The following is a 25,742-nucleotide window of genomic DNA, read 5'->3' on the forward strand; positions in this document are numbered from 1 at the left end:
ACAGTTCAAAAAACATAATACGCAACACAAGGTTGACGACTACTGATGCAAGTATTTTTTTTTTTTTGAAAAAATGATTATTTGATATAAAACAATAATTTCGGTACCTATAAGACAAATCTTTGAAATAATAAATTGTCTTATATCGGGGTATCCCAGTATATGTGTAAATATATCCTGTAACAGCCGAGTACTGTTATCAAAGTTGTGCAAAATGGTGTTTCGGTATAGCATGCCTATTTTAAGATTACCATTAGACAGTTTTTAAAAGTTTTCTCAAAAATGAAAGCTTCCCATTTTACACTCTGAACATTGAAACAAATTTAATGCAGATCTTATAATTTTAAAAACAGGCACAATTCTACAATAGAAACAAAAGTAAATTGATTGATTTTTGTAAATTCGTATGAAACAATTGATTTTTGATTCAAATAACTGAAATATAGACGCTCCAAAACAGTATGAATGATCTTTTCCCATATAGAATGTACCTAGGTCACTTAACAAACTATTTTTCTGACACCACATTGCTTCAAAGGAAAATAATTTACATTCCATAACATTACGTATTCAAAAAATTTTTATATCGTCATTTTCTACAATTCATATAACTCATGAGAATTGAATCGTTGATAATGGTTATCCTCGAACTACTGTTCAAGCCATGAATTAAGCCAACCCTGTGATATATTTGTGATAAAACAACCTCTAACAAAGCTAACTACATATAAAGAAAACTTTACAATAAGTCAATCGTATTAACTAGTATTGCCCCACTGTTTGCTGCATGCTGAGTTATAACTGCCGCTCAAAATTTTTCGATTTTCTCTAGATTCTCATACTTTCGAAGCCGATGCAGGTTATCCCACCACAGCTTCAGCCGGTTGGCCAATATCAGCCGAAACCAGGGGGTCAGCGGAGCATCCAGACCGGAGATTTGACGATCCAGGTCGTCCCGTCGGATGTACCGGATTTCGCTTACCTCACTGTCGTTCGGTTTCAGGGTCACATCTTTCTGAAGGAACAGAATATAGTCGATTTCGTGCTCTCCCCACACACCGTCGCCTTGGTCGGCGTAGTGGATCCGCGTCAGGAAATGGAAATTTTCCGGCCGGACCTGGTGGACAAATATTTTTGTAAAACATAAATGAGAGAAAATATGAACGGATACGTACCTCATTTAGGGGGATTCCCAATTCGTAATTCAGTCTTCGCTGGGCAGCCCGACGAATTCCGAGCGCGTTAAGTTCTTCGCGTTCACCTTCAATATCGTACAACGGATGGCTACAGCAGGCATTGGTGTAACAGTCCGGAAAGGTAATCTAAAAATAGGATTTAAGGCACAAGAAACACGATTATTATGTAGATGTCGCTGATTTGCATATTTGTCTTCAGATAAGCCAAACTTAAAATTCCCTTTGACGTTACTGATTGTCTGTTTGTGATAGTTTGACTCGGAGTCGCTAAAAGCGCTATCACTCTCAACGTGTAAGCTACCAGCTACGTCAATGATGTAATAAAATCATTTCGCAGCCATGCAGCAGGAGAAAGCAAACAATTCACACGAACAATACGGCTGAGCTTTATTACACATACGCACATTTTTGCCTGCACACTTCGCAGCTTCGAGTTCGATGGGAGGATGGGAAGATACAAAAATGGAAACTCACTTACCTTGTGCGTCGATCTGCGCTGCAGCAACATTTCGCCCTTGGTATTGAAAAGGAATACGCTGAAAGCCCTGTGTAACCGGATATGTCCTTTAGGATCTACACGATGGCAATCCCGCTTAGAAGCGTTCCCAAGCGGTTGATCGTTCTCGTTCACAAGAATGCAATTTTCCTCTAATGCTAATTCCTGTAATTTAGCGGCTGTTGCCGCCGCTATGCTGGTGTAACCATTTTTGCTGATCGAACGGGTCAGTGTTTCAGGAAGTCCACGGATTAACCGCCCCAGCAAAGCCATTGTCGATATCCCGTGAGCTGCTTTTCTATTCACTGATAAAAAGACTTGTCACCTAAAGTCACTTCACCAAACGATCTGCGGGCAATATGCTAATTTGCGACTCGTTGACGGAATTTCTTGTCTGCAGACGATACACACATTCCACAACGTGCCGTTGTCACTTTTAAAATACACTTCGGTTGTAGTTTCGTTTCGTTTGCTACTCTTAGCCTTGCTTTGCTACTGAAACTGCGAAATGCGCTGTTGGATTTTGGCCTTTTGGGTTGTGTTTACAAAATTGACGTTTGCCATCGTTAGCAAACTCGAAAAGTGAAAGATTCAAAGAACGTTCAACGTAAGGTATCTTATTTCGAAATGCTGCTTCCTGATACACTCAGAAAATTTAAACTATTGTTTCACATATAATTTTTTCGTATGCGATTAACAAACAAAATCAAAATAATATATCGAGCGAGATATTGAACACATAATTGCATTTATAAAAGTCATACATATTGCCCATTCGACACATAACTTTCATCTACACTTCTGAGCGGATTATGTTTTTGTTTGCCACATAAAAATATCTGTAAGTAAAGCAAAGTCTTGATGCTACAATTCGATGGATTTGAGTCTTCAACAGAATTCGCATTCAACTGTTAGGGTAGCCAACGTATTTTGGACTCCAGCTGTACGTAATTTGGACAAAATCAAATGGAACACTGGACTGGACAATTGCGGGGCTCGTGCTACGATCCTGTTGACTCTAATATAGTCTCTCCCACTTGAGTTTGGAACATAAGACGACTGGCTTGTTAGACCAGTGAGTACCTTGAAGCCAATTGAGAGGCGAAGAAGTCTAGATAGAAATAACAAATATACCTTAACCAATAACCAAAATACCCCAGTACTTAACTATAATTCTAGCACCTGAAAAAATTTACGAAAATCTATTATTTTTCGGTCTTGCACAGTAGGGTCCCCCCTTAACGATGCTATCTTCCAAAATCACTTTTAGAGAACCACCACTGAAACGTAGCCGTGAAGAGCGTGCCGCCCTTCATCGGCACCAAGTCTACCACTTCACTGGCTGGTAACTGGTAACGACTGTCCCTCTCCCAAAGAAGCTGTTTTGGCTGTGCACAGGGCCACAGAGTTGGTTAGGCACAGCTTATAGTGTGAGGATCCTATCAAGGTGATTCCTCTTCTGAAGGATGGTGATCTAGATGCGATGACCTTAATCTCCCTCAAAATTGGTTTGGATAAAAAATATCATAGAGTCGCACTTGTTCTAGATACCGGGGCAGACCGTATTGCTTTCCGGGAATTTGATTATCCCAATTCCACACACTTAATCGGTTCGGTAAAATTTTACCGAAATCTAAACAGCAGAACGTTCGGTAAAATTTTTTATTGCACCAAACATTATTAATGATCTGTAAACGTCGATTGGCACCATCGAAATTTTTACCGAACGTTCAGCTGTTTAGATTTCGGTAAAATTTTACCGAATTCGGTGCTTTTTGCTAAGTGTGCAACAGGTATTGGGCTCTACCTATACCACTCAATCGGTGCTGACTAGGAATGGAAAAAAAATCGCTTATAGCGGCCAAGATCATATAGGAGCGATGAGATTCTGATCCATTGACATCTCTACTTATAAGCGACAAATATTTTGTCGCGATCTGTATAGTTTATGATTAATCTGATATGAGATCATGTTCATTGCATGATTGCGTTGAGAAATATAACAGATGCAGGCGATTGGTTATTTGCAGCGTTTGAATCTTAATACAAACGACAAGAGCAACCTTTATAAGATGTAACGCTAAGATCGACTGCCCAGTTAGCTTCGAGGTACGATGCTGGTCTTACAAGCCAGTCGTCGTATGTTCGAATCTCGGCTAGGCGGTGCTTGCTAGATAGAGTCAGTAGGATCATTGCACTGACCCCGTAATCTTCCTGTACTCTAATAGCCATCTGGGGCGCATTTAGGCATAGAGGAGTTCCAGATAAGCTAGTCCATCTCATCGAGACTCAGTACGAGGCGTTCTCGTGCAAGGTTTTGCACGACGGCGTCTTGTCCGACCCCATAAGGGTTGCTGCTGGCGTGAGACAGGACTGCATTTTATCACCGCTTCTGTTTCTCAGTACAGTAGACCAAATCGAGGATTGCCTTGGAATCCTCTAACGATGGAGCAGCTAAATGACCTCGACCTAGCCGATGACATTGTCTTGCTCGCACAACGCCGAAACGATATGCAGAGCAAGTTAGATTACCTCTCCGAGTGTTCCTAGGTAGCAGGTCTCACAGTCAATGTAGCGAAAACTAAGTCTATGGTAGTGAACACTCACAATTCCACCAACTTCACAGTAGCGGGACAACAAGTTGAGCAGGTAGACGCCCTTCAATATCTTGGTAGCCAAACAACACCCGATGGTGGTACCAAGACTGATAGCCACACGGATCAGGAAGGCCAGGGGTGCCTTTGCAGGTCTGCGAAACATTTGGCGCTCAAACCAGATCACTCTATGCACGAAAATCCGAATCTTTAATTCAAACGTTAAATGCGTACTGCTGTATGCCTGCGAAACATGGTGCGTCTCAGCGGAGACAACGCAAAAACTGCAGGTATTCATTAACCGGTGCCTGCGATACATCATTTGTGCCTGGTGGCCTGATAACTGGATATCCAATGAGGAACTCCATCGTCGGTGTCATCAACGGCCGATAGCCACAGAAATTCGTGAACGTAGGAGGAAGTGGATCGAACACACCTTGAGGAAAGAAGCGAACAAGGTTTTCAGAGAAGCACTCGACTGGAATCCACAAGGACAGTGTACAAGAGGCAGACCCAGAGGCTCATGGCGACGGAGCTTAGCCAACGCCATCCGGGCTGTAGACGAGAACCTGTCCTGGCGACAGGTAAAAGCCATGGCGGGTAACCGTCAATAGTGGAGAGCTCTGATTTCATCCCTTTGTTCTGCCGGACCGGCGGATATGACCACATAAATAAGTAAGTAAGCCTAATAGCCGGCTGCGAAGTCTGTCGATAAAGAAGGGTAATGTCTAAAGATGGTATAAACCCAAGGCTTTGCTTTGCTATGATCGACTGCTGAGACTGTTTAGAGAACAAAACCTTGTGATTAATGCTAAATACTCACTGTTTGTTAGTGCTGTCCGGATCGCGATCTGAGCGTGTGGCGATAACTCATAGAATTGATCAAAATCACTGATTTTCCTTCCCTGTTTCTGACAACTATCGCTTAGAACTCCGCTAGGTGATTATTTATCCGCCAATACCGAACCGGGCTCTTCGCAAATGAAGTTCGCCATCCGGATCACCCTCGTCAGGGATTAACAGTGGTTGCAATGGACAACAAGGATTGTGACTTTTTGGAGCAGATCTGGATTTTAGTTGCGTTGCATGATTAGACCTTGTTTTTATGCGTTGTGTATATCGCGCCTAATCGCACTCGTGACATCGCTCTTGCCAATGGGCATTGTGAGCCTTCACTGCTTCACTGCACTGATTGAGAGCGCTTCTCCAGTCAACCAAATTATAAAACAATCTACCCGATTTAACGTGGAAGTAATCCCATTGCGGCACGGGCGTAGCCAGAAATGATCCTTGGGGGAGGGGGGGGGGGGGTTAAAAGAAAAAATCTTACACAGCCTAACCGTAAAGAGTTTATTCAGGAAATGGGGAATTATATTCAGTTAAAAGCTATTTTGGTTGAAATTGAGTGTTCTTCATTAGACAAAATAATAATAATAATAATAATAATAGAAGACAAATATTAAAATTTTGGTCTTCCGGCTAGCATTGAGGTACGTTTATGTTCGAAGCACGGCTGGGAGATGCTATTAGCGTCCATAGAATCGAGTGTCCTCCATCCGCGGCGAGGCGCGAGGGTACTGCCGACAACTTATTCTGCATGATTTCCAACATCGCTTTTAGGGTGATCCGACGAGCAGATATTGCATTCAAAGACCGCATTCAAAGACGCATTCAAAGACCAAATACATGAATGGCAGAGGCTCAAATGAGGACGAACGTGCCGGTAATCGTTGACGGCGACGAACCAGAAGCGGCAGATGAGTTCGTGTATGTCGGATCGCTGGTAGCCGCGCACAACGACATCCAGCGGCATATTCAAGCAGAACTTTACTCTTCGCAAAACGCCGAGGTATAAGCCACCGTATGAATCTGAGAATGTACAAACCCCCCATTAGACCGATAGACCATGCTCACGGAAGACTTACGCGACGTTACTGACGATATTTGACGGAGTACAAACTGAAATCGAAGAGTAGCGAAGGTGCATTAACAAGGGTATAAACGACCTTAAAAACTCGACCCTTCTTTATCGACAGACTTCGCAGCCGGTTATTAGACTACAGAAAAACTACGGGGCTAGTGCAAAGATCCGCGGCACCGCCCAGTCGAGATTCGAACCTATGATGACTGGCTTGTTAGACCAGCATCGTTCCCCGGAGCTCACGGAGAAAGATCGTACAGCTCCGTAGACTCTCCTGGACTCTTAGAGATGGACGAACAGCTCACGCACAGCTCAAGTGAACCAGTTCACAAGATGTGGGTTATCGATAATTAGCTCAGTGTTTTGCAAACGGCCTTATTCTGCGAGGCAAGTGAAGTGATATAACAAATTTAGTTTGCACTCACTTTGCGCGTTTCGTTTGGCATTAGTCAAGTCGAATCGAATGACATTGAAGTTTCAGGACGGACATTTTGCAACATGTGACACAATTCGCAGAACATGTAAATGCCAGTGGCACCGCAGCAAAATTCGGTTTTCGAGAAAAATGTGGAGAAATTCCACTGACGCACGGCAGTACATAAACTTGCCATACTGTTGTAATAAGTTGTAACCGAAATGCGGGTGTAGCGACCCTACCTTCCACGTTACAAATTTTTGGCTTCATCTTGGACCCGGAAGAGTAAATCCCGATCAATCCTTGCAAAGTGAAATAAGCCGCGTTGGTCAGAAATCAGAAAGTAGCACAGCCACCAGTGGTAAAGCGAAATTAAAAATTAGCTCAATTAAACTGCTTTTTTGCATTGCTTATGGCTCCAAGAACGAAAATAAAACCTACGAACATTTCCGCGTGGCTGGTAGAAAAAGCACCACGGCGGGTTCGAGAGCTAGCCGCAATGGGCACTAAAACTCCGCTTGCGCCTGAGTTTGCGAATAAACTTGCGCGGGAAAAAGAACAGATGAGGAACTCACAGGAGGAGTGCAATTTGCTGATCGGTAGAATAAGGGTACCGCCAGAGTGCAAGCGACATGCGACGCGACGCGACATTTCTTGCTGTAGTTATACGCGCAGCCCTTTTTCGCCCGAAGCAGGACTGTGCATTTAGCAACATGAGAGCGAAGTCGTGTCGCGTCGCTGTCGCATTTACTCTGTACGGGGCCTAAGAGAAAGTGATTGAAGAATTCGCCTAGGGAAATAGAGTAGGTGGGGAAATATTCCTCAATACCTCGTAGATTGATAAACAATTCAAATATCAATGATCGAAACGCATTTTCAGTTAAAATTATATCGCAAAAATCAGGGAATTTGGTTCTTCATATCCAGTTGCCACCCTGTATAAAAAAAGCAAAGCGCTATATTCCGTTATCGAAACTTGAGCTACTGTTTTTTTATACGACAGACTTCGCAGCCAGCCGTTAGAGTACAGGACAATTGCAGGACCAGTTGCTATGATCCTATTGACTCTAACAGCCTCTCTCAGCCGAGATTCGAACGACATCATATATCGTCAACAAATCCTCCATGACCCTGGGATTCATTTTTAAGTTCGCCAAAAATTTCATAGACGTCTACTACTTCAAAACATTATACAGCTCCCTGATCATAGGGTAACGACCCCAGAATTCGCCCCTTTTATCAGGTTTTTATGCTGTAAAATGAATAAATCGCCATATTATTATAAAATCAGCCCTGAACTCAGACAAGTAGGACTATATATATTAATATTCTATCTATTTTGGCTATTAGGAATCGCGAAAATTGAAATTTGATAGCAAAAAAGCCAATTTTGTGCAGGAACCTCTAGTACCACATTTCGCCCATAGCGATCCAAAATTCGTCCCACATGTGACCCAGATTTCGCCCACTTGTTATTTGTTGCAAATTTCCCAAATAACCTCAATTATTTTGTTAGAATTGTTGTTACTATTATTTAACTTTAAGATTATGTCTATCCAGTCCTTAATATGGCAATCAATTTGTATCAGGAATTCGTTAAATGTTAATCTAAATTGAAATAAACTGATCATCATCACCTCCTGATACCTGATTCAGTAAAACTAAAAAACACAGAGAAGGTGGGTTTTTACTAAATGTTTATTTTCATTGCAGTAAAATAAGGCTTTTGACACTCGTCAAAGATATTTAAAATGAATAGTGCTTTTTCTGGTCCTTTGTTGAATTCATTTTCACTATTGATATGTGGGCGAATAAATACAATTCAGTGCCTACAGAATGGTACAATGTTTATTTTAATAGTTTAAATAAACTTAATGATTACTTATATCATTGTTTAGTAATTTTTTGGGAAAGAGTAAATGTTTACTGTGAACAATAAAAAATTAGTTGAACTGGAAAATCTTGATATTCGGCTATATATATTGACTAATCGAAGGTGAGACTCGAGTCCACAACCTAACCTCTTCCCCAAGAAATAACTAAGCTTAACTGCTTAATATAGTCAATAAAAAGATGAAGAAAAAAAATTGTTTAGTAAATCACTGTCTGTAAATGGGTATGTCGGTTTACAGTATTAAATATTCCTGGTAACTGGCAAGCATACCCATCTTACCTACTCAACTAGGATATTTTTTGACATAACTTGGAATTCTTAACTAGCATTTTTGGTTAGACCGGATTTGTAATGCTAAGCTATTAGAATTTTCATGATATTATCGAAATATTCTATTTTATCAACACTATATTTCTTTGTTGTCTGCAATGAACATTAAATACTTTTCAAAGTTTTATTCATGACAACAATTTTATTGCGCTTAGATGCTTTAAAATAGTAGACGGATTTTTCGTGTGATTTTCCAATAGTCAGATTTATTCTCATGACAAGAAAAATTGTGATTTTTGAGAATATTATGCGCGTCTTATTAATTCGTGCGGTTTTAATCTTATTATCAATTTCGATGTCGATTATTGCTAATTCAACAGTTCGTTTGGTAGAAACCCCATTAGCCCATGTTTAGCAGGTAATTCTTTTGTTAGATGAATTTAAATGAAGATATGATGTGCTTTCTGCATCAAAATATTATTTATTCTATACTTTTACTCACCATTTTGATAAACATAAATCAGCGAACAAACTAATCGATTGTGACTTGCATTTGCTTATGTGTGGCATATTTGCATATATTTGATAGATGAGGGCGAAAACTGGTTCACGCAGTAAGTTCGGCTAAGTATACACAGATTCGACCCGGGCGAATTTTGGAACTCATATGATTTACAATACCCAGTTTTCGCCCAGTGCATTTATGTTCTATTTTCAGCAGAATTGCGATAAAATATCAAAATAAAAGCACAATTATGAAATTTGAAACAGATATAACCAAAGTGATGCGAAAAAAGTGCAAACAGATACGATTTTCCATTACTTTTCCTCAATTTTATTTTTCGTGCTCGTTCTTGAAAATGGAAAAATCGCGTCTTAAATACATTACCTATTTTTCAAACCACATTAAATCATTAAAATACATAAAACAACACAACGAATTCTATTCAAATAACTGAAAACTGAGTTAAAATGAATATAAATTAAACTAACAACTTATATTTCAACTATATATTGAGTTAAATCACGGGAATACCAATGGGAGGGCGAATTCTGGGGTGGGGGCGAATTGTGGGGTTCTTACCCTATCGACTCTGGAGTACTGTTCTGCGGTCTGGAACCCGAACTACCACAACAGTTCTGAACGAATCAAACCCGGCTTGCGCCGCTTTCTGCGTTTTGCTCTTCGTCGGTTGCCCTGGCGAAATCCTTACCACTTACCGAGTTAAGAAAACCGCGGCCTGCTGATCTTTTCACCCTGCTAGTCGCTGACAGCGCTGCGCGGAAAATTGGTCGGCCCTTATATTTTTCAGCGAATCGAACTTAATGTGCAGCCTAGATCTCTTCGAAACACTATGCTTTGGAGGTCATACCTCAACAGCAGCAAATACGGAGTCCTCAGTGGTCTCCAGAGAACGTTTGACAAAGTGGCAGGTTTGGTGAAAATCGAATATGGATTACTAATTGCGCCAAAACCTACGTGAACTGCTTCTTCAGCGGTTTCAATAACGATAGAAATTTCTCGATGGAGTACCCCCTCGAACAATGAGTGGCAATATTTGTTCAATAACAAGTCGTTCTTATAATCAACAAAAGAAAGTATAAAACACAGGTGTCTTATAGTATCCACAAGGCGTGGCAAGACGTGAAGAGGAAAGAAAATTAGATAACGGGAGAGACATTGAAGTAGTAGGTACTTAGTAGGTTCATGATAGTTCCTTCCTTTTAACCAGAAGATTCGCGAGTTGAACCAAGCTATAAATAAAACCAACTTCAACGTACAAAGCTCAAATACTTGATGTGATATTTTCGGCCAAATAATATAAATTGGCCTTATGTTACGGCGAGAAACATAAAACGTGTTGAGTGATGCCGTATGGCATCATTACATTGAGCTGACCTGGATTAAAATAATGTTAAACCGTAATTAAAGCGTGCATCGCTACCATATTCATGAGAAAGTGCAAACGTCCAATTATTTTTCGGAAACGTTTTACTCGTACCGAAGTATAAAAGTAAAAATATAACGGCCTTTTTTACTTTTCAAAATAAATGCAAAATGTTTTATTTACACAAAAGAGCCGTTTGATTCTGTAAAAATATGCTACAATTTAAAAACTAACAAAAAATCACCTCCACGGTCGGGGTGTTTTACCAATGGTCCTACTTACATTACCCGTCGAACTGAACTCCAATGTCTGCGGTTTTCCGGCCGGCAGCATAGACGGCCGTTCCTTGCATTCCTTGGATTCTTTTCTGCTCTCAGCAGCTAGTAGCTTTTCCAAACCTTGCAAATCATTCGGAGATTTTTCCAACAGCAGTTCAATGTAATTATGTAGCAAATCTTTCGGCAGACTGCTTCTATCACCTGACTTCTGCTGACGGCTGCTGATCGGTGTCTGGAATATTTCATTCTCAGCAACGCTCTTGAGCGTTTTAACGCCATCCAGTTGATCTTTATCGATGTGATCAACGCACAATTTACTGAAACGGGATTGCGTCTGCTGACCGCTTTGGTCGAAGGCTGCAGAAGACGGTGATGTTAGCACTTCCAGCGCCTTCTGCCACTGCGCTTCCATGATCGTGTGCAGCTGTTCGGCGATGTCAGCCCGCCGGTTTTGATACGAAGCAAGTTTACTCTCCAACTCGTGGATAGTTTTAGACGAATTGGCTAACTGAAGTCGGTAAAGGGATTCCTGTTCGTAGTATTTTTCATTCAAAAGTTTGATTTCTTGTTCATTAGTTTGGTTGATTAGTTCAATTTGCTTGATTGCTCTTTCAGCGAGAAGTCTTTCTTTTCGCTTTGCTTCATCCCTCAGCTGTTCTTCGACAGACTTCAACTCTTTCTGAAATTCTTTTAGTTTGTCAGATACAACATCTTCCAACTGTGACTGGTAGTATTTTTTTAAGGAAAGTCGTTGCACATCCAGCTCTTTCAGGAGATTCCTTTTCTCTTCTAGATGAGTGCTACTTTCAGTTTTTAGGTCTTGGATTTGTGTCCTGTAGGATTCATTCTGTGCGTTAGACTCATTAAGCTTGCGACTCAGGTTATCCGATTTGACTTTTAAAGACGCAAAATCTGCTCTCAATTTGTTGCATTCCTCAGTTTTTTTTCGTTCCACTTCGAACTCATCTTTTAGTTGATCATTGGATTTTTTCAGTCTGGTCAGTTGTTCTTTCAAGCTTCGTTCGCTCTCTTTGCTATTGGAAAGCCGAATTTCCAAATCTTTTAATTGATTTTTATGAACGTCAGCCACGTCCTGGTTGGCAGTTGTTACGCTTTCTATCTTCGATACAAGTGTCTCGTTTTTATCTCGCAACTGACGGATGGCAGCTATTGTATCGGATAATTCTTTTTCAAGAAACAAATTTTTGTTTTTAATTTCAAGATTTTCCTGCAAAAGTTTTTCGTGACTTTCGGCATGCGTTTGCTCCAGCTCGCGCACCCGACGTTCCAAGCTTAAATTGAGAAAACGATAAAGCTCAATTACTTAAAACTTAAAATTACTAAAAATAACATATCAAAATTCTAGGCTTCTTACCGTATTGCATTGTCCTCAAGTTTCAGGATAATTCCCTCCTTTTCTTTGTCCACATCGATGGCCACCGCGATCTTCTGTTCGTATTCCAAAATCTTACCCTGTAGGGCCTGAATATTACGCTCACAGTGCTGCCGACGTAGGCGCTCTTCCTGCACCTTGGAGCTTTCCTGGTTGATCACATTGCTGTTCCAAATTTCGCTCAAGCTAAGCAGGGGCGTACGAGAGCTTATCGACGACAGCTTACTCACAACGGACGGTGCCGGAGGATCCTTCCGAGGTGGCTTTTGAGGTACGGTTGCTTTGTTGAAAGAATTAAAGTCACTTGCCGTGAGAGATGGAATCTCGCGCAACGAAACGTTATTCATGTCTATGATTGAATTATCCGGGCTTTTCTCGAGTTCCACTGGGGCACGGATTGTGTTGCTGTTGCTACTCACTTTGAGAAACTGGTCAATTTCGCTCAGTACATTCTGATTATTGCCTGGTAGCTGCAATTTTGACGGAACATCCAGAGGGCCCTTAAGAGGCGTGGAAGAGTAAAAGTTTTGAAACCCGTAACCGCCCATAGCGTTATTGAAGCCTCCGTTTCCATTCGTGGCAGTGGTGGCAATGGTACTTCGGTAAGATTGAATCCCTGATTGGGACTCGTTATTACTGGCTGCATATGACATCGAACGGCTGCTGTTATGCAGGTCCGACAAACGTGAGAATTCGCTGTATGAAGGAAAATCCACTGCACAATATTGCACAGCTTGGTTTGCAACCGTTCCTTCGACTTTGTTGAAGTAATCCGGCGGAATTAGCAACAAAACATCCGTATCGTCTGAATCACTCATCACATTGTTAGGATTATTTGAGTTAGAAGAAAAAGACCAAAATTTAAACAAATAACAATAACTTTCATTTAAAACTGATAAATTATAAACGCAATAAATGAAAAAACAACGCCGAAGTGAAGTGACCGAGGGGATGCGCTGTGCTATCCCTCGCTATGTATTTGACAGAGGATAACATCGCGCTTCCAAAACTGTCAACGCTTCCAAAAGTGTCAAATTTCAATGGCAGTAACCAGCGGGGTGCTATCCTTATCTTAACGAACGGTGTTTGACAGTCGACTTAACGAAGGGCGCTATTTGCAGGAAATGCAGGAAATAGCGCCCGTCTGACAGATAAATTTGCTGCCAACCTTGTCGAGATGTGCTGAGGATGTTGGCAACAAAAACATGGCATCCGTCGCAAGCCCCTGGCAGTCAAGGGAATGCTCCATTAACGAGAGCAGCGAGTACAACATCGAACAATGAAACTCGATGGTTTGCTTTTTTCTTTTTTTTCTCGCTATGTTACTGCCAGGGGCTTGCGATGGATGCCATGTTTTTGTTGCCAACATCCTCAGCACATCTCGACAAGGTTGGCAGCAAATTTATCTGTCAGACGGGCGCTATTTCCTGCATTTCCTGCAAATAGCGCCCTTCGTTAAGTCGACTGTCAAACACCGTTCGTTAAGATAAGGATAGCACCCCGCTGGTTACTGCCATAGATCATTTTGCGATGACGTCATTTTGCCGTCAAATGACACCACTTGGTGGTTTGTTTACATGTTTTTGTCACATCCAGCAGTTTCGATTTGAAATTTCGTGAAGGATTACTGCATCAATTTCTGTAAAATGCATGTAAGGCACTTTCTCTTCAATAAAAACTATAAATTTCTATCATTATCTGCCGGACAAAGATAGAAAACTCAATTCAAACTTTAACACCATGTAAACAAACCACCAAGTGCTGTCAAAAAAGTGTGGTTAGGAGCTCCCGTGTAATGATCTATTGAAATTTGACACTTTTGGAAGCGTTGACAGTTTTGGAAGCGCGATATTATCCTCTGTCAAATACATAGCGAGGGATAGCACAGCGCATCCCCTCGCTGGCAGTAACATAGCGAGAAAAAAAAGAAAAAAGCAAACCATCGAGTTTCATTGTTCGATGTTGTACTCGCTGCTGTCGCTGCTCTCGTTAATGGAGCATTCCCTTGGAAGTGACTGACCCAAACAAAACAAGACTTACCGCGTTACATATATGACATTTGTCGTAACGTATGTAACTCATCTAGTAACTCATCAAAGAAGTTCGAATCCGCCGTGTTCGAAATCGAATCCAATACGAATTTTTTGAAACGGCCAATTGGAGCCATTCAAATATTACGTAATTAAGTTGACCCGTCGTGGCTACTGTTTTACCCACCCCACCGGCAGGCAACCATGTCTTCGCTGCCAACATCTCGTGTGTGCGAAAGTGAGATAGCATGTCAGCACTGCGTTTCACTCAACTGCCAGCAGTAATGATTTGGGCCTGCTGTCAAATATTGGGTCTCCTACGAAAGGCTGAAATCGAAAGACTGAAATCTCGAAAAGCTGAAAACCGAAAGGCTGAAATTTCAAAAGGCTGAAAGCTACAAAAGGCTAAATATGACGTAAGGCTGAATATGACATAAGGCTAAAAAATCATAAGGCTGAAAAATATATAAGGCTGAAAAGAAGTGCATTGTTTTACAGATTTTTGCCAAATATAACAGCTTTATTGACATAAAGATTATTTCTGAGTCAAATTCTTCTACTACAGTTATTATTTGCCATTCATAGTTGGATGGAGTACACACAAATATCCAAAAAAATGACGTTAAGTTTTTGAAACAGTTGAAAAATTTCTTGATATTCATAAAAAAGAATTAGCCCCCCATAGAACAGTTTGTCCTAAAACCTAAGACATAAGAAAAAATTAAGTTTGGCTAATTATTTTAGATGAAAACTTAAAGTGCAATTTTTATTTGCGTCACTTTAATAAGACTCGATTACTTATTCTGCATTTAATTCTAATATGCTGTCGAAAAAAAAGATTGCGGGGGATTTATCCAGCCCCACCCGCTCTCTCTTGGTAATAAACCGTCAATGCCTGAAGTAGTACTTGTAATCAGTATGCAGTATGGTTGCTGTTTCTACCAAATTTCAACAATCTAACCGAAAATATTCGCCACCTGTTCAATAACCCAGTACGTGTTGTCCTTATTCACTGCCACTCGTTCGGAATTAAAATTAAAGCACTCTGCAGACGGAGCGACAAACGAGAATCGACATGCCCGTCTTAGGAAATTTGTGTCCGTCACCTTACAGCTTCGTACGCGCGAATGTTTCCCGAAACGCTTTTTCTCGAAAACAATTTCCCCGAAAAATATTTTAAGTATAAGTTTCTCGAATACCTGTTCCCAGGAAAGCGGGTTGTTAAAAATGCGTGACTACTTTCATAGAATGCCATTTTCAAACGGATAGGTTTTTCTCCTAGGCTTGGAAGCGACATTCTACTTTGCTAGGAAATAGCAATTCCATGCTTTTTTTCTTCTCCAAGGAAAAAACAGTTCTCTTATTTAACAGTAAGCAATATAAGTGGCGCTACGCGGCAATATTGTATAGTCAAGTCACTTTATACGCAATGAGTCGTTCTGCGAAAATCCCGAAATTCGCGTTTCCCGAAAATCAGTTAAGCAGTGGCAAAGCAATAATTTGTAATTTATAGAATGGAATAGTTCGAGACATTGGATTTAACGCTGGTCTAATAAGCCAGTCGTCGTATGTTCGAATCTCGGCTGGGAGAGGCTGTTAGAGTCAATAGGATCGTAGCACTGACCCCGCACTGTCCTGTATTCTAACAGCTGGTTGCGGAGTCTGTCGTATAACAAACAGAAGGTCAAATTTCGATAACGGAATTAGCACCCAGGCTTTGCTTTGCTTCGGCAAAAACAGTGAGTTCGGAAAAAAATTCGATGAAGTAGTGTATTTGGGAAAGACTTTATTAGGTTAATTTATTCGGGAAAATCGTTTTCGTGAAAAAAGTTTTTGAGGAAAGTGATATGACCAGAAAACTGAAGTCGAACCACGGTGCATGACTGCTTTCACAGAAAAATATTGCTTTAAACGCGTTTTAAATTTATACCATTTCATCTAAATAATCTGTGTGATTTATTACGTGGGCATAAAATAACATCAATTGAGACAAGAACACATGAGATGCTAAGGAGATCAAGCAATAAAATGATTACAACGAATCGAAAATAAAGAATACATTTTGCGGAAAACTGTAAAACTAGTAAACCTGTAATTACAATTGAATTATTTATTTGAAACCCCACGCCCACATGTGGTTTTGACACAAATGTATAGGAAAATAACAAAAACCTGATTTTTTCAAAATGTTCTCAACCTCAACTAAAAGGGATTTATGGAATTAACCTTTTTGCAGTATTTGAGAGAAGATGTAATTCAAAAATGCCAAAAACTTATGAAAATTGACTCATCAAATGGCGCTTGTGGGGTTTCTCAAACAAACGATTCATTTGTTTTCATTTGATTTTGCTAAACTTTAAACAATCATATTTTGCATTATCGAATAATTTCGCTGCCTGAAAAATTTTTATTTTTTTTCTCAAAGTCCTTGAAAAGTTAAAAAAAACTTTTCTAATGCACAATATCGCCACGATTGCTTAGAAAAAAAACTTATAATGTTATGCACATTGCGGTTAAAATACCTACTGATATTTTGCAATCAAGCGCACTCAAAATATTCTGCATATGATTAAGGGCGAAGTTCCATTTGATCTTCATGTGGCTCGTATAATCAAAATCCGCTCAGAAGTACACATGTAAATTATTCGCATTTGATTATGTGCAAATTTTGTGCATATAAAAAGATATGTGTTTGACACATAAACATTTTTTATAGGGATCATTGTAAAAATTTAGTGGAACACATTGAAACGAGATGAAAAGCAAGCAAACCCTTCTCAGTGCACAGGTTAAGCTTGAATGACACGCTTTGCCCCGTTGGACCCTATAATATGTAGTAATTATTAATTTATGTAATTATTTTTCATAATCATAAAAAATTATCAAAAGTTAATTAAGTTTTCTTCGATTTATGTTAAAATTGCGAAAAATTCTGAAATTTCTGCCTTTAGCATTACGTACATATTGTTTATTCTAAGTTTCAGCCATTCGTTATTCAGCCTTTCGAACATTCAGCCATATGAGTTTTCAGCCTTTTGTCCATTCAGCCTTATGTAGGCGTTACTTAGTTTTCAGCCTTTCGAATTTCAGCCTTTCGTGTTTCAGCCTTTCGTGTTTCAGCCTTTCGTGTTTCAGCCTTTCGTGTTTCAGCCTTATGATTTTCAGCCTTATGTTGCTAACCCCAAATTTTGAGTCCAGGACATGCTGTCGCTGACGTTCACTGCATCTCGTTATAGAGATGTCAATGGAGTGGTTTTACCTGACACACTGCAAATATATTGTGCTTTGCAGCTGTACCTGGATTAATCCAGATTATTTTTTCTAATGCCAATGTATATGACAAAAGAAAACAGCAACATTGCAGTTGTCACTCTTTCTCTTTCTCATTCACAGCACTCGCATTGTCGCACTTTTTGTGCCAGTCGCACTTTTAGACTGCGGTGTCCAGTAAGGTGCAAAATGCGGGATACATATAGGTCTATTTGAAAAATTACCCGAGATTTGTTAGAATTCAACAAAAATCCTCACCCCCTACTGCGTTACGTAATATTTAACGAGACCTTTGAGGTGTTATGCTTTTACCGTGGCATTTACTCATTCAAAGAGTCAATCTGAACAAGCGTGTAGTGTAAAAAGAAACGTCTTCTCGATCTCGAGTGCTGAAAGTAAAAGCAGATGTAGAATAAGAACAGATTCGAACAAGTCTTCGCGGTATCCGGTCGGTTTGAAAAATTGCTCCGGTTTCTATGCGAGTTTTAACAAATTTCAGGAAGTGTTTCTTTAATAATTGTTAGGTCTCAGACCAGATGGCTGAACCTTTTAAACACTATAACGATAGTGTATATTTTTCATGTTTTTGGCTTGAAAGTTACCCTTTCGAGCACATCTAAGAAATAATCGTATTAAATTCTGACGCCGGACGTCAGCCATCTTGAAAATTTGAATTCGAAGGAATTAATAACCTAAAGTTCTACTGGATTTTAGGCCACTTTGGGCAACGAAAGTGCGCGAGTGTCCTTTTTCTAAGATTTTTCTAAAAGAGTATTTTATAGCGGTCGACGAAATGCTGACTAGGTCCCAGGCGCCAGGAAATTCGAAAGCTGGAGTTGTCCAAGCACCTTGCTCACAGCCAAATGCAACAAGAAGAACCGGGAAGAACGACAGTGCTCCCACCGGAATAGGCGGGCCCTTGGAGACACCTTTAGAGGAGTTCGTTTACCTAGAACCGGACGACTTCAATAAAACTTCCCCAACACATCCAGTGGCAGTAGGAAGACTTCTTTTCAACTTGGGACTCACTGAAGTCAAAGAAATCACGAAAATTGGACGCTTCAGATATAAAGTACACTTAAACAAGAAGGAGGATTTCACTGTAATAAAAAATATGCGCCTAAAGGACTTCAACATAAAAATCTTCACGCCTGTTTCGCAAAAAGAGACCGTCTGTTTCGTCCCGGGAGTCCCCGTGGAGTTCGGCGAAAAAGAACTACTCGAGAACACATACGCAGAACATGAAGTTCAACGGGTAGAAAGAATTAAAAGACGCAATGAAAACGGAGAACTAGTTGACACATCTAATCTAAAAATAACGGTTCAAGGGAAAGAGGTGCCAAGAAATTTCAAAATCTTCGGGTGTTACTTTAAAACAGAGCTGTACATCTTCCCTGTCAAGCAGTGCGCCAACTGTTGGAGGTTTGGGCACAAGACTGCTGCATGTAAAGGCAAATCGAAATGTAGCAATTGTGGTCAACAACACGATAATTTGGGACAGTGTACCAACCAAACACAGTGCGTAAACTGTAAACAGGAACACAAGGCTTCAAACAGAGATTGTCCGGAAAGGTTAAAGAGGAGAAAGATAGTTAAGGAGATGCAAAAGGCGAAGATTACGTATGCAGAAGCTGCCAAATCCGTAATCGAAACATCAAATCCGTATGCTTTGTTACAAGAGGAGGATAGTTTTCCAAATGTGGACATGCTCAGTGGCCTCGGCAGCCCAAACAACGGAAGAAATAGAAGGAATCTTAACAACGTAGCCAGAAAACACAACGAAATGTCAAAAGGACACGAAGAGCGAGCAAGCAACGAAAAGAACCGCAATAAAGAACAATCGACTGTAATGCTGACTAATCCACACCGAGCTACCGACTTCGAGCTTTTTATCGCTCAGTTAAGAACAGACATCCAAAAATTTTTCCAGGATAAATCGTGGCTGGAAACAATAATAAATATACGAGATAACTTGAAAATAAAACTAAATGCCCCACGAACAGAAACCGAAACAGATCTCCTGCTAATTAACATTTGCTCCGAACTGAACAAGATCGTCGAAACATACGTAGTACCCACAAACAACAGAATAGATTTTGAACATGAAAATGGCGAATAAAGACTTCAAAATACTACAACATAATATCCAAAGTATACGTCCAACGGATAAAAGAGAGGAGCTCTACACGACTATGATTAAAAACGATATAGATGTAGCACTATTGCAGGAAATTTGGCTGAAACAAGAGCAATTCATCATGAAGGGATACAAGCTAGTTTCCAAAAGAAGGAAAGATGGGTACGGAGGAGCTGGCATCCTAATTAAGAAAAGTATAACGTTCGAAGAACTCAGCCTACCAAATATGGGAGCGGTAGAAGTAACAGCAATAAAAATACAACCCGTAGGAGCACATTTTAAAAAAATTAACTGTTTTTCAATTTATATACCACCTAACAACGTCCTGACCATGGAAGTACGTGATGGCCTACAATGCCTGTTCGACTTTATAGAAAACCTGGAAGACGAAACAGTTTTAAGCGCGGATTTTAATGCCCACCACGAGCTGTGGAGTCCCTCGTTTCCGAATTGCAGCAGAGGCAAACTTCTAGCCAACCTCGTTGGGGACAGCAAGTTAGTTTTGTTAAATGACGGGACGCCAACAATGGTCACAGCTCCAGGAGGAAGAGAGTCTGCCATCGATATTACTTTAGCCACTCCAGGAATAGCAGGGAAAATCTCTTGGAGTGCTGAAGAAGAAGTAGGTGCAGTGCATTTATGCATATGGATAAACATATTAGGGAGCATTCCAGTCGTAAATACACAAACCAAAAAAGTAAACAAAGAAAAAGTGCTGGAGAAATTAAACAGTATAAGACCGCAATACATCTACGACGTACACGAGATGATTAACATTTTCGATGAAGCAGTCAGAGATGCTACCTTTGTAGTCAAAAATAAAAAAGGTAACTACCTGAAATCTTGGTGGACCACTGATTTAGACCAACTGTACAGCTCCAAAAGAAAAGCCCTGAGGGATTACAATAAGGAAAAAACAAGATCCAATTACATCCTCCTTCAAAAGCAGCGAGCAAAGTTTAAAAGAGAGGTTAGAAGCCTGAAGAGAAAGTACACGCTCGACCTCTCAGAAAAAATAGATGAATCGACACCCTCTCGGTGCCTCTGGAACTTAGTAAAGGGAATCGACACGTCTCTGACTGGTGAAGAAAGATTGAAGAGCAGTCTAACCAAAGAGCAAGCCAGGGAATTTATGGATTACTATTTCAAGAACAAGCACAAGGATTTGCGTAAACCAACAAGTAGCACGTCAGCCGAACTTGAAGGTTACGAAATGTCTCTAAAGGATTACGAGTTTCTGAAAGTTCTAAAAACTAGAAAAACTTTTTCATCCCCCGGGATTAATGGAGTGTCGTATTGGATACTGAAAAACTTACATCCTGAAATGCAGGTTAAAATTTGCGAGATGCTTAACCAGGTTTTCATAACAGAAAGGATTCCCTTAAATTGGAGATAACTTAATAACTTCTCGACGGCCGATAGCCTTGATGAACGTAGAAATAAAACTAATAAATGCAGTTATCAAAAACCGTCTGGCGGAGGTAGCAGAGATTGGCAACCTCATACCGAGACTATCCTTTGGCTTCAAAAAACATGTTTCGGCCTCTACATGTGTCAATTATGTTGCCAATACTATACACGAAATTAAAGGGTCCGAATGCGAATGTCTTGTTGCCTTCCTAGACCTTAAAATGGCATATGACAGAGTAGATACAAACCTACTCTTAGATAAGCTAAGCAAACAGAAAATACCATCCAAGTTACTATCATGGTTATACGAGTACATGAAAATGCGCCTAATGATACTAGAAACTGCAGAAGGAAACATCCAAATGAAGGTTAACGAAGGACTACCACAAGGTTGTCCCTTGTCCCCAATTTTATTTAACTTGTACACAGCGGACCTACACCAACTTTCAAACGAGAATGCGGAGCTCGTCCAATTTGCGGATGATTTTACTGTAATAGCTAAAGGAAAAACCATAGAAGACGCAGAAGAACGTCTAAATAATTTTTTACAGTCGCTGGTCGTTCAGTTAGAAAAATTAAATCTACACGTCAACTTCGATAAATGTGCCATTATTCCCTTCACATACAAGAGAACGGATCATCTTCGTGTTAAAGTACATGGAAAACGAATCCAAGTAGTCAATACACACCAGTACCTTGGATACGTATTGGACCGTGGACTGAAACACAGGAAGCACATAGAGAAAATCAGTAGCAACGGGGAAAAAAATTAGGACTTATGAAACTAATAGGAAGGCGCACTGGAAACTCAAATCCAAAAACCCTCCTCAGAATAGGGAACGCAATAATAAGGAGTCGTTTGGAATATGGGGCAGTCATATACGGAAACAGTGCCAAATCGAACCTTGAAAGGCTTCAAATAGTGCAAAATGCTTATGTACGATACGCGATGGGTTATCTACGCAGCACGCCAATACATGTCCTCTTGGCTGAAGCAGGGCAATTACCGATGAAGCAGCGAATCGAAAGCTTAACGAAAAGAGAGCTAATTCGAACAACATATTTTAGAACTCCAAACCAAAAATTTATTTGCACTACGCTAAACAGACAAATGTCCAATGGATCACACTTTTCGGACGTCGCGGACAAACACAATGATCTACTATACCAGGTACATCCGTCGGAGAAAGATATGCAATGGAGAACTAGAATGAAAATTATCGGTACTTACAACATGGAACAAATAGTCAAGCCTAAGCTGGAAAACTGTAACAGAAGGAAAGAAGACTACAGTAACATCATTTGGCAGGCGTACTACCAGGCCAACATGCAGATGAAATACCAAGACTTTAATCGAATTTTCACTGATGCATCTAAATCCCCATCGGGAGTAGCTTTTGCAGTGTACGATGACACGGACGGAGAAATAAAAGCGGAAAAAATAAATGACAATTTTACTATTACAAACGCGGAAATTTTAGCTATTCTGCAAGCTATAGAAACTTGTAAAAAGAAAAAATATAGAAAAACCGTAATACTCACGGACTCCAGGAGCGCGTGTGAGATGCTGTTAAATAAAGAAATACTGATGGAAAATTATATAGCGTGGGAAATCTACAAAGAGCTTCAGGAAACACAACGAAATCGTATCCAAATCCAGTGGATACCGAGCCACCAAGGAATAAAAGGAAATGAGATGGCTGATAATGCAGCTGTAACCAAAACCAAAAACCGTCAGACTTTTTTCAACGGAATCACAATGGGCGATGCATTAATAGTTAGTCGAGAAGAGATATGGCGAGAGTGGACAGCAGAGTATAAAACTAAGTCAACACAAAAAGGAATCTGGCACGCCAAAATTTTGGGGAGTCCACGTCGAAGTATTTGGTCAAATGAACTTAACCTGAATCCAACACAGATCAGAACTTTGAGTAGAATCCGAACTGGACACACCTTAACCAAAAACAAAAAAGCCCAATGGGGGCTTGAAGCAGATAATTTGTGCGATCGTTGCAATGAAAAAGAAGATCTGGAACATATTTTGTATAACTGCACTAAATTTAATACGACAAGAAATCACTACCCAGCACTGGAATACACGAAACCATTAGAGAAAATTTTTAACGAAGAGTGTGAGATTAGTATGAAACAAATAACAGAATTCCTACATGAAATAAAAATACCACTATAACAAGAACAATCTTGGAGAAACGATGTAAAACACCATTAAACAAGATAACCGGCGAGATGGATCAACCATGGTCTTAGCCAAGTCAAATGACAGCACAAAGAAAAAAAAAAAAAAAAAAAAAAAAAAAAGCAGATGGCCTGCAAATAGTGCAACCGCGTACTAAAATTGCGATACTCCGCAAATAAAAAAAAAGCGAATATGTTTCATAGAAACCTGTTACAGTTTTCCCGTCTAGTCAACGTTCATAATCCTCAGGTTTGTTCCTTAGCGGCTGCATTCGTGCGCCGATACTCATTCAATCAAAATGCGCAACTTTTGTGGCTCCGGCAACAACGACATGAGCCGTGTGAGAATGCACTTTGTTTTCCCACACGCCTTCTTCATCTGTCTGCTTTAGGTAAGTGCCTATGATAGTGTTGTGTAATCTTGAATGCCGGTTAGATTGTCAGCTTGAATTTTTCTCGTATAGTGACATCCCAAAGCGGAAACGATTCCAAAGCAAATGTTCAGAATGCAGCACCACAATTGCTTTCCAAGCTATTCCCTCAGACTGCGGTTGAGACGGCCGAAGCTGAAAAGGTTCAAGAACAAAAGCGTAAGGAGGAAGAGGAATCCAAAAAAGAGAAAGAATCTTCTTGGAAAAGAATGAAGCTTGGGTAAGCAGTAAAAAAAGTATTGTCTTTACAAGTACTAACAGTTCTTGTTTTAGCTTTATAATCTTCGGCGCTTCTGTCACGGCTTTCTCTATCTATACGGTGTTTATATTCGGTGCTCCAGATCGCGACCCGGAAGGTAATGTGATCGAAGATGAGTTCAGCCAATTGCCAACGTTTCAACAATACTTCAAACGTCTCTGGAAATCGATGACATATTACCAGAAAATGATCCAAGAGCCTTCGCGTGAAAAACTCCTGCCAGATCCGCTCAAGTATCCTTACATTCAACCACCCTATACGCTGGTTTTGGAAATGAAAGATGTGCTGGTGCATCCGGATTGGACGTATCAAACCGGGTGGCGTTTCAAGAAACGTCCTGGCATAGATAAGTTCTTGGAATCGTTAGCAAGACATTTTGAAATTGTAATTTTCACTGCTGACCAAGGAATGACGGTATTTCCTATCTTGGATGCGTTAGATCCTCACGGATATATAATGTATCGACTGGTTCGAGATGCTACTCATTTTGTCGATGGTCATCACGTAAAGAATTTAGACAACTTGAATCGTGATCTAAACCGCGTAATTGTTGTCGACTGGGACCCTAATTCGACCAAATTACATCCGGAAAATACGCTCAACATTCCGCGCTGGACCGGAAACGATGATGATACCACCCTGTTTGATTTGATGGCATTTTTACTCACCATCGCCAATAGCGAGGTGGACGACGTACGAGAAGTGATGACTCACTATAAGCAATTCCCCAATCCGTTGATGCAGTTCCGAGAAAATCAACGCCGCTTGGCAGAGCAAATGGCGGAAAAAGAGCAAGAGGAGAAACACCGCACCAAACCAGCGATACAAAAGTGGAAACCCAGTTTTCTTGGGAGTGGCCGTTAAGTAGAAATTAGATTGTTATTTTACGTCTTTTAAATAAGTCCCAGAAAGGTTTACACTGCTTGAAATGTCCTTGACCGTTGGGCGGTAATGCTGAACTTAAAAGATTTGGTAATTTTGTCTTGTAGCACGCCAAACATTAATATCTGAAGCCTAAGTACATTTCAATCAGCATTCATTCGTATGAGAAAGATGATTTTTATTCGAAAGAAATTTTGGCCGGTTCAAAAGTTTACCTATACTGTTATTACATATTGAAATGGCTGGATTTTGTACCATCCAAAATAAAACTATGTGCCATATAAGTATATGTCAGCTCGACACAAGCAATATACTGACGAACAGTTCTTGTCAGTTTGTTCCAAATATATGGGACAAAAAACAGGAAAAAGGCTATTTCGTGTTAAAACTTCGTGTCCTTGTCTTGTTTACAGTAAAATTTCAAGTTCAAATTAGTCTCAAGTCTAACTCAATGTACAATTTTTTTTCAAATTTTGTTTTTTGTTTGACTCTGCCTCTTATTTAGTCTTTTATGAGGGTGAAGTTTTACGATTCTTCATCCACTCAAGTTGACTTTAGTGATGTTTGGGATCTAGATTCGAAGAACACTGTTTCGCACGCCGACCAGACCATCTTCAAAAAAAAATCAAAAAAAAAATACCAACCAAAAAAACTGACTAAAAATCCCATTTCTTCTTATTTTCTCTTTTCAACCTCGTCTTCCACAATGCATTAATGTGTGTGAGAGGCAACGAGGGTATTTCAGGACATCATAAAGGATAGAAGACCCTGACGACGAAGA

At 40.2% G+C, this 25,742-nt stretch overlaps 3 protein-coding genes across 3 annotated transcripts; 1 reads left to right on the forward strand and 2 right to left on the reverse strand.

The window, feature by feature from the left end:
* Positions 1–319: 319 nt before the first annotated feature.
* Positions 320–2,207, reverse strand: LOC128741718 (isopentenyl-diphosphate Delta-isomerase 1). The gene is made up of 3 exons (XM_053837704.1): positions 1,675–2,207; positions 1,176–1,322; positions 320–1,117 (listed from the first exon to the last, which is right to left on the reverse strand). The coding sequence occupies exons 1-3, from the start codon at positions 1,963–1,965 to the stop codon at positions 809–811; spliced, it is 747 nt and encodes a 248-aa protein (XP_053693679.1). The 5' UTR covers positions 1,966–2,207; the 3' UTR covers positions 320–808.
* An 8,672-nt stretch (positions 2,208–10,879) lies between these two features.
* On the reverse strand, positions 10,880–13,214 carry LOC128742908 (golgin subfamily A member 6-like protein 4). Its single transcript, XM_053839403.1, has 2 exons — positions 12,329–13,214; positions 10,880–12,245 (listed from the first exon to the last, which is right to left on the reverse strand). Exons 1-2 carry the CDS (start codon positions 13,162–13,164, stop codon positions 10,916–10,918), a joined length of 2,166 nt encoding a protein of 721 aa, XP_053695378.1. The 5' UTR covers positions 13,165–13,214; the 3' UTR covers positions 10,880–10,915.
* A 10,280-nt stretch (positions 13,215–23,494) lies between these two features.
* Positions 23,495–25,119, forward strand: LOC128742161 (mitochondrial import inner membrane translocase subunit TIM50-C-like). The gene is made up of 3 exons (XM_053838407.1): positions 23,495–23,781; positions 23,854–24,040; positions 24,094–25,119. Exons 1-3 carry the CDS (start codon positions 23,583–23,585, stop codon positions 24,941–24,943), a joined length of 1,236 nt encoding a protein of 411 aa, XP_053694382.1. The 5' UTR covers positions 23,495–23,582; the 3' UTR covers positions 24,944–25,119.
* The last annotated feature ends 623 nt before the right edge of the window (positions 25,120–25,742 follow it).

The sequence above is a fragment of the Sabethes cyaneus genome, chromosome 3, assembly GCF_943734655.1.
Source record: "Sabethes cyaneus chromosome 3, idSabCyanKW18_F2, whole genome shotgun sequence".
Classification (NCBI taxonomy): domain Eukaryota; kingdom Metazoa; phylum Arthropoda; class Insecta; order Diptera; family Culicidae; genus Sabethes; species Sabethes cyaneus.

Coding starts and splice junctions, on each gene's coding strand:
- LOC128741718 (XM_053837704.1), bottom strand. CDS start 1,965: ATGGCTTTGCTGGGGCGGTTAATCCGTGGACTTCCTGAAACACTGACC. Junction 1,323..1,674: donor AGCGCAGATCGACGCACAAG/GTAAGTGAGTTT, acceptor TCCTATTTTTAG/ATTACCTTTCCGGACTGTTA. Junction 1,118..1,175: donor TGGGAATCCCCCTAAATGAG/GTACGTATCCGT, acceptor TTTGTCCACCAG/GTCCGGCCGGAAAATTTCCA.
- LOC128742908 (XM_053839403.1), bottom strand. CDS start 13,164: ATGAGTGATTCAGACGATACGGATGTTTTGTTGCTAATTCCGCCGGAT. Junction 12,246..12,328: donor CTTGAGGACAATGCAATACG/GTAAGAAGCCTA, acceptor TCTCAATTTAAG/CTTGGAACGTCGGGTGCGCG.
- LOC128742161 (XM_053838407.1), top strand. CDS start 23,583: ATGTTTCATAGAAACCTGTTACAGTTTTCCCGTCTAGTCAACGTTCAT. Junction 23,782..23,853: donor TCTTCATCTGTCTGCTTTAG/GTAAGTGCCTAT, acceptor TTTCTCGTATAG/TGACATCCCAAAGCGGAAAC. Junction 24,041..24,093: donor TGGAAAAGAATGAAGCTTGG/GTAAGCAGTAAA, acceptor TTCTTGTTTTAG/CTTTATAATCTTCGGCGCTT.